Below are 14,347 nucleotides of genomic sequence, written 5' to 3' on the forward strand. Positions count from 1 at the left end.
TTTTATATTAAAAAAAACACGCTTTCGGAGATACATTTCCGAAAACACCTTTTTTAAGAAAAAAAGTACAGTTTCGAAAATGAACTTCCGAAACAAGGGGTATTGTGGTAAATTCACCAGGGGTGGGCAAGAAGGTTAGGAGGTGGGTGAAGAAATTTTCAAATAAAATTCACGAAAGCATCACGAATAAACCATAACCTTTGGATTGTGTCATTTATTGAAACAATGTTTTGATTAAAATAAAAAGGTCCCACCATATATATACACATAATGCTATTTATTAAATACATGATATGATAACAATAAAAAAGTCCCACCATTTATACACGTATTATTTGTCGTGATGCTTTCGTGAGCAAATTGCCTCGTGATTAGGGTTGTGCAAAATATTCGGTTTTGATGTCCAAATCCATAACCAAACCTAAACCACTTTTAAATATCCGGATATAACTGAATGGTTATTAACCGGTTTAGTTATTAATGGTTTGGTTATCCATTCATATAATCCGGATATAATTAAATGGTTATTAACCGGTTAAATTATTTTGGATTCGGTTATAATCCGGTTATTAACTGGATTTTTTTTAAAAACCGGTTATCTAATCATAACCAATTTTATAACCGGTTTTATAACCAGTTTTGATTAAAATGTGGTTATGGTTATAAATAATGATTATGGTTTGGTTTTTAAAAATAACCAACCATGCACACCCCTATTCGCGACAAATATCATTATCCATTATTTATAATAGGAGTTTAAAGATAGTGGATTGACAGCATAAATTAACTTTATAAATACAATCAATCAAAATTATGTTTTAGTTTTTTAAAATTAGTTTTAGAATATAGAAACCTGGAGGAAAAAAAGTAATTATAATTAATTGAATTTAATTGTAATATTTTTCTTTAGTAAAAATATTAACACTGTTTTGTTTTTTTCTCCCAACCAATAAAATTTTTGGAATCAGCCCTTATTGTGCTCGAGGTTACATGATAGAACTTGGCTTGTTTTTCCTCCTTTTTTTTGCGATTGGGCTATTATTTAGCTCTTTTCTTTTGATTGTTGTTTCGACTTCCACTTTTGTTGAATTTATTGTTATATGCTTTTTGTTCCTTGAGTAAACTTTTGTTTCTATTTATATATGGTTTATGTTTCGTTTCCTATGATATAAATTTATGTTAAATTTTATAAATACATTAAAATTAAAATATATAATTTATTAGGGTTTTCAATTCCAGTTTCAACGCTAAGCAAGTTCTCATGAATCCCCACAAGTCAAGTTTCGGAAATTCGACGATCTAATAATGTCGCTCCTATTCCTCTCGGAAGATATCATCGTACAAGTCCTATTATACCTTCCGGTTAAATTTTTGATGCAACTGAGATGCGTTAGCAAAGCATGGAACACCATCATCTCTGATCCCAAATTCATTAAACTGCACCTTCAACGTTCCACAAAAGACAGGAATCTTACACAAATCTTGTGCTTGTTTAAGGACTCTTGTATGCAACCCTATCCCCTCAAAACTTTACTAAACACTCCTTCCATACTAGATTCCACCGGACAAGACTTCTCACTCGGTGCCGACACCCGCTACCAACTCATTGGTTCCTGCAATGGATTGCTATGTTTTAGAGTTTTTACATTTACGGACTTTCAAAACACTTTGTTTCAATTATGGAACCCAGCCACCAACGCATTTTCTGTCTCCTTTGGACAACATTCGAATTCTCACACACATATATGTGACTATCTCAGGTTTTCTAGGTTTTCATTTGGTTATGATAATTCAACTGATACTTATAAGATTTTGTATATGGGTCCGAACAAATTCGAAATATTTAGTTATGGGAGTAATGTTTGGAAACTTATTCAACTGTTTCATGTTGTTCCTTTAGACCATTGGAAAATTGCTCCCGGAAAACGTTGTATTTTCAATCATGATATGTATTTGAATGACACTATTAACTTTTTGGCCCGAGATATTGCTCAACATATTGTGATTATCTCGGTGAATTTAGGTACAGACACATATCACGAGTTGCTTCCCCCTCAAGAATTTGTTGAAGTTCCACTTCATTTGCCAACTATTTCTGTGTTAGAGGACTCACTTTGTTTTTGTCACCATACACAGAAAACCCATTTTATTATATGGAAGATGAAGGAGTTAGGAATTGAAAAGTCTTGGACTCTATTTCTTAAAATAAGTTATCAGGATTTGGATATTGGTATTAAATATAGATATTTTATGGCCCCATTGTGCGCTTACGAGAATGGCATCGCACTAATACTAGCAAATCGCCGTCGTGGATTGGAAGTGATTATATATAATTGGAGTGATGATAGAATAGAAAAAACTAGATTGAGCAACGTGGAGTGGATGTTTCCCTATGATTATGTTGAAAGCTTGGTTTCTCCTTATTAAAGTAAGTTTTTCTTCAATTATTTACACATTAAGATTTATGTTAATGTCTATTGTTAACTTTGGTTAGTTTATGTTGTTTTAAAATCCTTGGCATTTCATAATTACAGATGTTTGTGAGAATTCTGACTTTACATATAATTTTCTTTTCCTTTGTTTTATTGTATTACTGTGTTTTTTTAATCTTTCGGAGTACCACGCAATTTTAAGCGGCATTATTGATGGTTTCTTACAGATGGTAGGAAGAAAGAACGGGAGAAATAGCTTTATTGGAACTCCATTTTCTTTAGTTTTAGTACTCTTTTTGCATAAGATATTTATGGTCGTCTTGATTTGTTTTTTTTGGAAAGCATTTGCTGGAATTCACTGCTAAATATTTCAGTAGCTTTTAACCATTTTATTTTTGCATAAGTTTTATCGCAATAAAAATTAGGAAAGCGGGAAATATTTATTAAAATATTATAATTGAAATTTGTTCGAAAAAAAATTAGGAAAGCGGGAATATTTACTAAAATATTATAATTGAAATGTAGAACTAAAATATATAAAAAGATATTCAACATCGAAAAAAAGTACCAATTAAATAGATATTTTTCAACTTAACATAGAAACCGCAATTAAGATAAGCTCTTCAAACTTCATATCTTTGATTTATTGGATGTTTTCAATTTTAAAGATGCTTATTAAGATCAAATTCTAAACAATTGCTCCCAAATAATAACACGTGTCTTCGTTTCATTTCTCTTTTCTTTCATTTGTTGATGTTTCTTCATTCCATTCGTCTTTCTCTTCATTTGCAATCACTTTTGTAACCAGATTATTTATTATTCCATATCGGTAGATCTGTGGTTTAATATGAGTATGTCATATTTTGGGTTTTTTGGGCAGGCAACTAAATAAGAAATTAGAGTTTTTCCTCTTCTACATATCTTTGCTTAATCTATTTACACTATGTGGTTATGGTTTAATCAATTTACACTGTGAGGCTATGAGTTAATCTATATATATTCATTTGTAGATACGTGAATCATGATGTTTGCATCTTTGCAGGTGCAGGTTATAATTTCACATGTATTACTTTTTAATTTCGTTTTTATGTTATAATTTCACAGGTATTATATAACTTTTCTCATTTCCGATAGTTTTTCAATTCCATAATACTTAATGTTTGATTTAATTCAACTTTTCTCAATTCTAGAACACCTATAATGTTTGCTTGAATTCATTGAATTGAATTTCGGAACATTTACAAGAGGACACATGAAAGAAGAATTGCCCGAAGATCTGAAGATAAAAAAAAAAGCAGTGGAAAGAGAAAGTGACTACTATAGCCATGGAGGAATCACTTGACGAAGGAGATTTCACTGATATAAATATTATAATTTCACACTATTACACCTACTAACGTAATGTATTTTTATTATTAAGAATCATGATTTTTTTTTTAAATAATTATAATAATTTTTTATAAAACTATACGAGTAATTATGTGAGCTGATAAAAAAATTGAGTGAAAATCATTTTATTCTACGAGGAATATATTATAATTTGATTAAATGTCATTTATTTATTACCAAAAGTTGGACAACAATATTTTTTAAAGAATGTGTCAATCATTACAACCATTAAATTAAAATAATGTAACAGATTAAAAAATATATAATTTATTGGTTGATTCATACTTAAAATAGTTGACACACTTTTGATAATAGATAAATTTTAACTTATTAAATAAAATCTTTTTCTAAATTTTTTCTAAAAACTCACGTAATTAATAAAAAAATGTGAATTTCTTAAAAAAATTTATCAAAAAAACATATTTTTAAATAAAAATGTGAATTTATAATAAAATGCTATTTACTCTCAATTTTTAACAATCTTCACAATTTTTTTTATAAATATTATATTCAATTCACTTAAAATATGCTTTAGAATTTATAATTTTTTAAATAAAGTATAAAATTATATTTAAAAACATTATATAACAAAGAAAATAAAAGCAAATATTGAATAATGACCGCATATTAGTTACGTTCTAAATTAAAAAAAATTAAAGTAGAAAATGAAATTGATAAGTTTTCTCTAAATCTAAATATTTTTAAAAAAAAATTGTTTAATTTTTTTTGTTAACAATCAAATTATTATGTACTCATTATTCATTTTTTTTTTAAATTTATTAAACATATTTTGAGTTTTCATACGTATTTTATTTAAAATTTTATCAATTTCATCATTTAATTTAAGAGTTAGAATTTAATATTTTATAAAATAATTAAAAAAAGAATGAGAAATTTCTTTTAAAATAGGAAGAAATTAGTTTTGGTTATTAAGACTTGTGATATTTTAAAGAAGAACTAGTGTGATACCCGTGCGTCCGCACTGGTATCCGTTGTGGCCGTGTTATTTTGTTCAATATAGATATTATTCTAGAGGTAAATGTCATAAAACCAGATGTGTAAAATATAGAAATTTCTTTTTAATAGGTTGGGGCAAAGTTTGGGATATTTTCATCAATAAAAATTATTTTTCCGTTGATATTCAATATTTCGATCAATAACTTCATGTTCCCGTAAATATTTAATATGTTTATCAGTAATTCATGTTCTTGTTAATATTGAATATTTTATTCAGTAACTTCATGTTCCCGTTAATATTCAATATTTTGATCAGTATCTTCATGTTCCCGCTAATATTCATTATTTTGATCAGTAACTTCGTATTCCCGTTAATATTCCAAACTTGTTCCCGTTAATATTCAATATTTTTATCAGTAACTTCATGTTCCCATTAATATTCTTTATTTTGATCAGTAACTCCGTGTTCCCGTTAATATTCATTATTTTGATCAATAACTTCGTGTTCTCGTTAATATTCCAAATTTGTTCCCGTCAATATTGAAAAAATTTATCAGTGACTTCATGTTCTGTTTATATTAAAAAAAATTATCACTAACTTCGTGTTCTCGTTAATATTCAATATTTTGTCAATAACTCCGTGTTCCCGTTAATATTTATTATTTTGATCAGTAACTTTGTGTTCCTGTTAATATTCAAAATTTGGATCAGTAACTTAATGTTTCCGATTATATTAAAAAATTTGATAAGTAACTTTGTCTTCCGTTAATATTCAATAATAACTCCGTGCTCCCATTAATATTCAATATTTTAAATGTTAACGGGATATCCGTGCATTCGCACGGGGACCAGTATGGTACGCTCATTTGTTTTAATATTCAATATTTCGATCAGTAACTTCATGTTCCCGTTAATGTTCAATATTTTGATCAGTAACTTCATGTTCCCGTTAATATTCATTATATTGATTAGTAACTTTTGTTTTAATATTCAATATTTCGATCAGTAACTTCATGTTCCCATTAATGTTCAATATTTTGATCAGTAACTTCATGTTCCCGTTAATATTCATTAGATTGATCAGTAACTTTGTGTTCCCGTTAATATTTAATATTTTTATTAGTAACTTCATGTTTCCACTTATATTAATATTTTGATCAGTAACTTCATGTTCCTGTTAATATTCAATATTTTTATCAGTAACTTCATGTTCCCGTTATTAGTAAATTCAGGTTTCCGTTATTATTCAATATTCTGATCACTAACTTCATGTTCCCGTTAATATTCAATATTTTGATCAGTAATTTAATATTCGCGTTAATATTAATTGAAAAAATCAATTTACAAATCAAATATATTATTTCATATATATAAATATTTGAATCAATCGTATAACTATTCTTATATATAACTAATTTTATTTTGAAATTATTTTTAAAAAATATTTAAATCAATAGTAAATTTATTCTTGTTATTATTCAATATTTAATTAAATGTGTTAATATCAATATCATATACGCGTGTGATTTTCCCTTGCATTCTTTTGTGCTTGCATCAATCAAACAAAAAAAAAAGATATTTGTAGCATTAATATTTATATCTACAATATATTGTTCCTGTTTATACCGACACACATTATAAAAGAGATTAAATCTTATTCTCATCCGGTCTTATATAGATCCAAATACATATTACACGAGTCCAATTGCGAACATTTAAGACAAAGAATAATGTTTAAGGTAGTAATATATTTAATGCAATCAATTTGATTTTCAAATCTCTTAACATATAAATATCTTAATTCAAGACAGACAACAATGTTTTATATTCTCTAACAAAAGGATTTAGAGACAAGTACTAAGACTTAACTATAGCGTTGGAGGCACACTCCATACAAAAACACAGAGAACGACAAGAACTAATGTATAACTTTCAAGATAGTTTTAGATTATTCTAACATAACTTTATTAATCTAGCTTTTTCAATAATAAAAAATTAAAGGTTGTTATCCCAAAGATTTTAAAATGTTCATACATGTGTTTCGAATCACTCAAGTTGGTTAATCGTTCTTCACCCTAACATACATTCATACATGCATGCTAAAATCTATAAAACTTGACAAAAAATTTCTTATAGCCTCAAAACTAATCATCAGTTGAAGTAACATAAATCCAACCACCATATTTCAAACAATTGATAGCAGACTTCAAGAAAGAAGAATCACTTCCAAAAGAATCAACATCAATAAAATCAAAGAAACTCTTCTGAAGATAATAATCATTCATAACTCTATTAGCTTCCAAATGAGTAACCACCCATCTTTTATCCTCTTCCACACAAACCCTCAAAAAATTCTCAACAATGGTACTCCCATAGCACTCATTTCCATCATTAGCAGCAACAAAATCCGCTTCGGCTGCCTTCAAGTACTGAAGCGACTGAATCCTACAACCACAAAGAGCATCAAGAACACGCAATCAAACTGTTTATCGTAGTATAATTGGAGGGCATTCTTGCGCTTGTGAAGAAGTAACCACCAATTGTGCAGGTCCTGTAGAGCCCAAAGTATCTAAAAAAAGGCACAAGGAATCAATTTGAAGTGGATTTATCAAGTTATGACGAAACAATGTAATAAGAAATTACTAAAGGCAGACAAATAAATGATGACAGGCTTTATGCCATTTTAGAGTAGGTGTTTTGTTATTCCATTTGTCATCATGGCCAACTTCATCAGGTCGTTCAAGGCGTTTCAATAAGCTTAAACATTCGTCCTTGCGATACATGGCAATAAAAGGAATCTAAAAGACAATAAAAAACCAATAATAAGAAACTAAGGCTAGAGATGTAGTAAATGTGAATGAGAAAATAATACTGACATCAAATTTTTGCACATGATGCAGTTTCAAAAATCTGGCTAGATCATCCTTGTCAATTGGTAGCGAATCTTTGCTGTGAATCCAAGGGACTGCCCCATTTTTAAGTTGAGTAACTATCCAGCTAGTCTCTTCATGTATACTATTTCCATCAAGTGAAGAAGCACCAGTAGTTTGTTCCAATATCCACAAGTAAAAGAAAAAACTCATGTTACAAGAAAGCACCAGTAGGTTTTGTTTTCTTATTCCACAGAAATGTTAGAGAATGAATACCTGCATTCTCTCTGTAATATCAAGCTCCCTAATCCGATCATTGTTCTCTGTCATATATTTGTCAGAGTGAACAATAGGCTCAAACTCATCCTCGAGTCTAGTCTCTCTAAAATCATATGATCCTCGAACGTGACTGCGAGCCAAAAGAAACTCATCGACATCACCAAACAATTCCCGAGCTTCTTGTAAAGCTGAGGAAGACACATGTGATTGGTGCAGAGGGCGAATTGGAGTAATAGAATCGTCAATGAAGTTGTCGTCAATGAAGTCGGCAAGAGTAGTTCCTGAAAATCATGAGAAGCTATTTTTAGAGGTTTTCTTGGCAGAAAATCATGAGAACATAAGCTATCTTTCAGGTATAGACTTGGCAAACCATCAAAGTAGTACACTCCTTGGTATGACACAGTATTGAAAACTGTAAGAATTTGTATAAGCATTATCACGTTGTTGAAGGAGCAGAGCCGTGTATCACGACTTTCATTTCCAAATGTTATCAAAAAAGTATCTGAGTATACTCAGGACAATAAGTCATATATTTCTTCTGATCCATTGGTTGTAGAAAGATATATTGTAAAAAGTAATTATTACAAGGCCAAATATTTCCTTAGAAATTTCATGTTTTTAAAGCTTAAAAAAAGTTCAACAATATAGAGGGGGACTTTAAAGTATATATTCAGTAATTGAACTGTGTGATATAAAATTTAATATCATAGTGAAAAAAGTTTAATTTACTATGATGGCCAGCAAAGATGTTTATATACAAGTCAGGAAAGAATTTATCTCCCTAAGTGTCACTGGTAAAAAAAAGCTAATCCAAGAGCCTCTAGGAGGTCTGTTAGAAAATTCGTCAATCTTAATTGACTCGCCTCAACTGGATGCTAAAGGCTTTGAGGAGAACTAAAGCTAAGATTAATGGTCATGTTGGTCTCGATTTCACTTATTTTTATTCAAACCTGTGCCGAACAGCCAACACCACATAAAAATCGGCTCACAAGAAAGGGCTGAACCGAAAATCTACGTTTCAAATAATTGCACACAGTAAAAATCCAGCCCTGCATACACTACTAAACACACACAATTCAACCAGTCAATTCATTTAACCAAGGGGCGTGATGCAATCACAATACAGGTTCAATTAATTCAGGCAACATGGTACTCACATCAGAATGCAAAAACCATAAGGTCAAGATGCGGTTCAATGGTTACACATTCAGAAGCTACAGCATACAACCATAGAGCAAATTCCACCAATATTCAATCTTCAAAGAAAGCGGCATACCAGGTGATGTTGTGACTGCCAGCAGAGTCGGCATTTCCTGGACTTTGGATCTGTGAAAGCTATGGAGCAGAGAAATAATGCAGCGGAAACTTGACCATGTCATGATGAATCTTCTACAAAACAAATCCGCACATCACACGGCAACCCTGTATCAAGCCACCTAATTCAGCTCAACAAATAAGCACACAGCAGAAAAAGAACTAATTCCGCAGAACCGAAAGAAAACGGAATAAACGTGAAAACCATACTAAATCTTTTGGTAAAAGTTCAAATGAAGATGATACCATATATGCACTAAAACATGCAACAGAGGAGTAAAAAATATTAATAATTCAGAATTTAGTTTATAGTTGAAAAACTATACTCCACCAGGGTGATGCAAATATAAAATAAATAAACAATGTAGTTGATAAATTTATTGTATAGTTGACAAACTATACTCACCCAGAAGTAAATAAAATAAATTCATCAAGGACATCAATACAGCAGCGGCAACAGTAAAACATCAATATAACAGCAGCAAAACACCCATACAGCAGCAGCAAAACATCAGTACATCAGCAGCAAAACAACAATACAGCAGCAGAAAACACAACAATACAGCAACAAAAAAAAGCAATGCAGCAGCAGAAAAACAGCAATACAGCAGCAGAAAACAACAATACAGCAGCCAAAAAACAGCAATACAGACGTGCCAGCCTTTATTCTATCGGTCTTGATAAAGAAATCACGGTAGTTTACCTTGAGCTCAACGCCATAATCTGTAACTCGGTTTTTCGCGAACTGACTCCTTGCTCTTTTTTTTTTTATTTTTTATATTTTTTTATACAAGAGTCGCCACCGACTTTTATTTTGTCCAATATTTAGGAAAGGCATAAAAGAACAGAAAAAAGACCTTTTGACAGATTTTGGGTTCGGGGGGTTGGTTATACAAAGGGAAGGTTTTAAGCACCCTTTGTATCCATGGTTATCCATGGGCTCTTAATTGCTTAGCTCACTTTTTAAATGCTTTATTGATTTGAAAATAGAAGAAGTGAAGATGACGGAAACATAAACAATGCGTCCAAATGGACAAAGAAAAAATAGCGGAAGCATAAATAATATGTCCAAATGGACAAAGAAAAAATAGCGGAAACATAAATAATAAGTCCAAATGGACAAAGAAAAATAGCGGAAACATAAATAATATATCCAAATGGACAAAGAAAAATAACGGAAACATAAATAATATGTCCAAATGGACAAAGAAAAATAGCAGAAATATAAATAATATGTCCAAATGGACAAAGAAAAAATAGCAGAAATATAAATAATATGTCCAAATGGACAAAGAAAAAAGGACAGAAATATAAATAATATGTCCAAATGGACAAAGAAAAAATGACAGAAACATAAATAATATGTCCAAATAGACAAAGAAAAAATAACAGAAACATAAATAATATGTCCAAATGGACAAAGGAAAAATAACAGAAATATAAATAATATGTCCAAGTGGACAAAGAAAAAATAACAGAAACATAAATAATATGTCCAAATGGACAAAGAAAAAATAACAGAAACATAAATAATATGTCCAAATGGACAAAGAAAAAATAACAGAAATATAAATAATATGTCCAAGTGGACAAAGAAAAAATAACAGAAATATAAATAATATGTCCAAGTGGACAAAGAAAAAATAACAGAAATATAAATAATATGTCCAAGTGGACAAAGAAAAAATAACAGAAACATAAATAATATGTCCAAATGGACAAAGAAAAAATAACAGAAATATAAATAATATGTCCAAATGGACAAAGAAAAAATAACAGAAATATAAATAATAAATAATAAAATAAAGCATAAAGCAAGAAATATAAAGAACAATATAATAAAATGCGGAAATTAAAGTCAATTGTTAGTATGTTAGCACGTGAATCATCTTGAAGCTAGTCAAGTATATTCACGATGTTAGTGAAGATCGATGGTGAGTGAATGATGATCTCGGATTTAAAGTTAATGAAAATTTATCAGAAGCTTGATAGAATCATAGCGACTAAACGATAAATTTCCAAAAGTCTTAAATCAACTGCATACAATCTCTGCCATATTTGATCTTTTATTCTGATTCGGGACAAAGGAAAAAGATAAGAAATAATATCAAATAATATACAAAAATAAATATAAAACAAATTAAACTTAAATCATTCTTTTTGTGATTTTTTTTGAATTGATTTTAAGTTAATTAACAAGCTAATTAAACAAATAATTATACAAATAATTAAACTTAACAAGAAAAATAAATCTAGTTATGTATAAAATTAGTATATGATATATAAACCTAATTTAACAAAATAAAATATTTTTTTTCGAATTTTTTGATAGGTTAGAAATAATTAAAAAAAAGCAAATATATACATAATTACTAATTAATTAAGCAAAATAAATTAACTATGAATAAGAATAAAATATTTTTATGTCAAATATTAGATTATAAAAATATAAACCTAAATCTAAAAGGAAAATATTTTTGGAGTTTTTTGATTGGTTGAAAATAATTAAAAAGCAATATTTACATAATTACTAATTAATTAAGCAAAATAAATTAATTATGAAAAGAAATAAAATATTTTTATGTTAAAAATTAAATAAACATTTTATCAACTTAAAACTAAAATTAAAACATTTTTTTTTGAGAATTTGAAAATATGCATAAATATGGAGTTTTTAATTCATGAACTCCTAACACTACTACATATTAAAAATTACATTGTACTTACTCTATGATGTCCCAAGAGTGGAATAGAGTGATTGAAATTGATTGAAAGTGGCTATTTGAATGAGCCCTGATTTTTACAAGTTTATTGAAACTTTTGAAAAATATAAAACTCTTAAGCTATGGCTTTGTTGTTGTTGTTATGCTCTCCCATTTTTCTCCTCCTTTTTTTTTTCCTTCCCATGAATGAAGAAATGAAGCTCTATTTATAGGCAAATGATTTGATCTTGAACCCTTGCAAGTTGGAATTTTCATAATTGATTTTGTGGAAAAAATATGATAATGGAATATTTTCAATGAGTGCATTTCTTAACCATGGTTAAAACAATCAAGTGTTATTCTTTCCAATCTCAAATATTATCTTGAAGCATCTTTGAATTGGTCTTGATTGACAACCATAAGCATCTTTGATAATATCTTTGAATTATCTCACTTTAATTGATTTTTAAATGAATAAAATTTAATTAAAATGAAATAAAAGTGTCATGAATCATGGATAGGTCGTGGATGCCCTTTAGACATATGGGAATCAAGATTGAATCACAAAATAATTGGCCTTTTTGAAAAAAAAATCAAATTTTGGTCATTACTTGTTTCATGCATTTTTCCAAAAAAGGTCAACTTCATCAAGGCATATCTCCCTCAATTTTGATCCTATGAAAATGTTCTTTAACTTTTTGGAAAGCCCAAGATGTCCTCTACAAGCCACTTTGGAAGCGTTTTTGCATTTGGAGAAGTTATTTTGATGATATGGGCTTTGACAAAAAATTGCTTTTTGTTGACTTTGAAAATGACCTGTAATGTTTTGGCTAATATCTCTTAGGCGGAAGCATTTCTTGACCTTGGTTCCAACATCAAAGTTGTAGAGAATTGAATTTCCTTGAGAATGAGCTTTGGTTGGAATTTTTCTGATAAATTATGAGAGAGTTATGGTCGGTCAAAGTTCGGTTGACTTTTAGGTAAAAAACTCTAATTTTGCAATTTTGAGTTTTGTCGATTTCTGAACTTTTCTTGATGAATTATGATCAACCATTGATCACATGATGAATCTTTTGACAAAATATGGATGTTGACAAAAAATTGCATTTTTGACTGTCTGTTGACTTTTTGGTCAAATTGGTCGTCTGTTGACTGTTTGAGCTGTTGACTGTGCGTCCAAGCGAATCGAAGTTTGAAAATTTTTATGGTGGTACTTTGAGACATATGGAGATCCATGAAATCCATTTGAGGTCTCAAAAACTCGTTCTCCTGAAAAATAACAAAAAACCTAGTTAGGGACTGTTTGTGTAGGAGACAGTTAGACGTACCTGATTTTTATGCAGTGTTGAGTCTCTGTTGATCACGTGATTATCAGAAGACTTCTAGAACAAAATCTTGGAAATTTGAAGTGCAAAAAATTGATTTGACTGATGGTACAAACACGGAGAATTGCGCTGATAGCGGGTTTGACTGGTAACTAGTTGTCCGGGTATTAACGTAACAGTTAAAGTGAAAACTTAACAGTTAAAGTCAATTTTTCCTTTTTGTTGTGTTTACATAATTTGTTAGAAAAACACAAATATAATAAATAACTAAAATACATTGTACGCGAACAAAATTACCGTCAATAATAAGATTGAAAGGGATTTAATGCATCGAAAAATAAATATTTAACTAGCAATAAACACACATAATATTATCTTACTAGTTAAACGACGGTATAATAGATAGTGTAATACTTAATACTGACAGTACAAATATTACCTAAACAAAACGTAGCGAACAGTACGGTAAACATAAAGAACGGTACATTCTAAAAAACAGAAGATACGACAAACTTTACATATGACGATTAATAATCCATGCTATGAACAACAGAAAATAGATGATCGGAAGTGTAACCATCGCAGGTCCGCATTTTTCAGGACTATGCAGACAGAAGAAGGACATGATCACCGTAAAAATAGTGACGACTACAAGAAAAAGTGTATCCATCCACTTTGCCATTTTTGTCGGGGAAGAAGAGAAAATAATTATGACATAGTGTGATAGAAATTTGGGAGATGAGTGAAATTTGATGTGAGAATTTATGGAAAAAATGAGGAGTATTTATAGAGTGAAAAGAGAGAGATAAAGACGTTGGGAATGGAGTGTTACCGTTTTGAATAGTAGTAGGATTTGAAAAAAAGTATGGTAGGTTTTGAAAAGAAAAGGGGTGTAGAATAAAGCTAGGATTTGATTTGAAAGAAAGAAATTTGAAAAGAAAGGAAGATATTTGAAAAGAAAGAAAGAGATTTTGAAAGAATAATATAGTATAAAAATAAAAATTAGTGGGAAATAAAACCAATTATAATTTAATTGTTACCAGTACAATCTGAAACCCGGACTCCGCGCCTGCAAATTT

At 29.5% G+C, this 14,347-nt stretch overlaps 1 protein-coding gene across 1 annotated transcript; it reads left to right on the plus strand.

Annotated features, from left to right (window-relative positions):
- The first annotated feature begins 1,305 nt into the window (after positions 1–1,305).
- LOC131614659 (F-box/kelch-repeat protein At3g23880-like) lies at positions 1,306–2,427 on the plus strand. Its single transcript, XM_058886219.1, has one exon. It carries the CDS (start codon positions 1,306–1,308, stop codon positions 2,425–2,427), a length of 1,122 nt encoding a protein of 373 aa, XP_058742202.1.
- The last annotated feature ends 11,920 nt before the right edge of the window (positions 2,428–14,347 follow it).

The sequence above is a fragment of the Vicia villosa genome, linkage group LG6 (assembly GCF_029867415.1).
Source record: "Vicia villosa cultivar HV-30 ecotype Madison, WI linkage group LG6, Vvil1.0, whole genome shotgun sequence".
Lineage (NCBI taxonomy): Eukaryota > Viridiplantae > Streptophyta > Magnoliopsida > Fabales > Fabaceae > Vicia > Vicia villosa.

Coding starts and splice junctions, on each gene's coding strand:
- LOC131614659 (XM_058886219.1), top strand. CDS start 1,306: ATGTCGCTCCTATTCCTCTCGGAAGATATCATCGTACAAGTCCTATTA.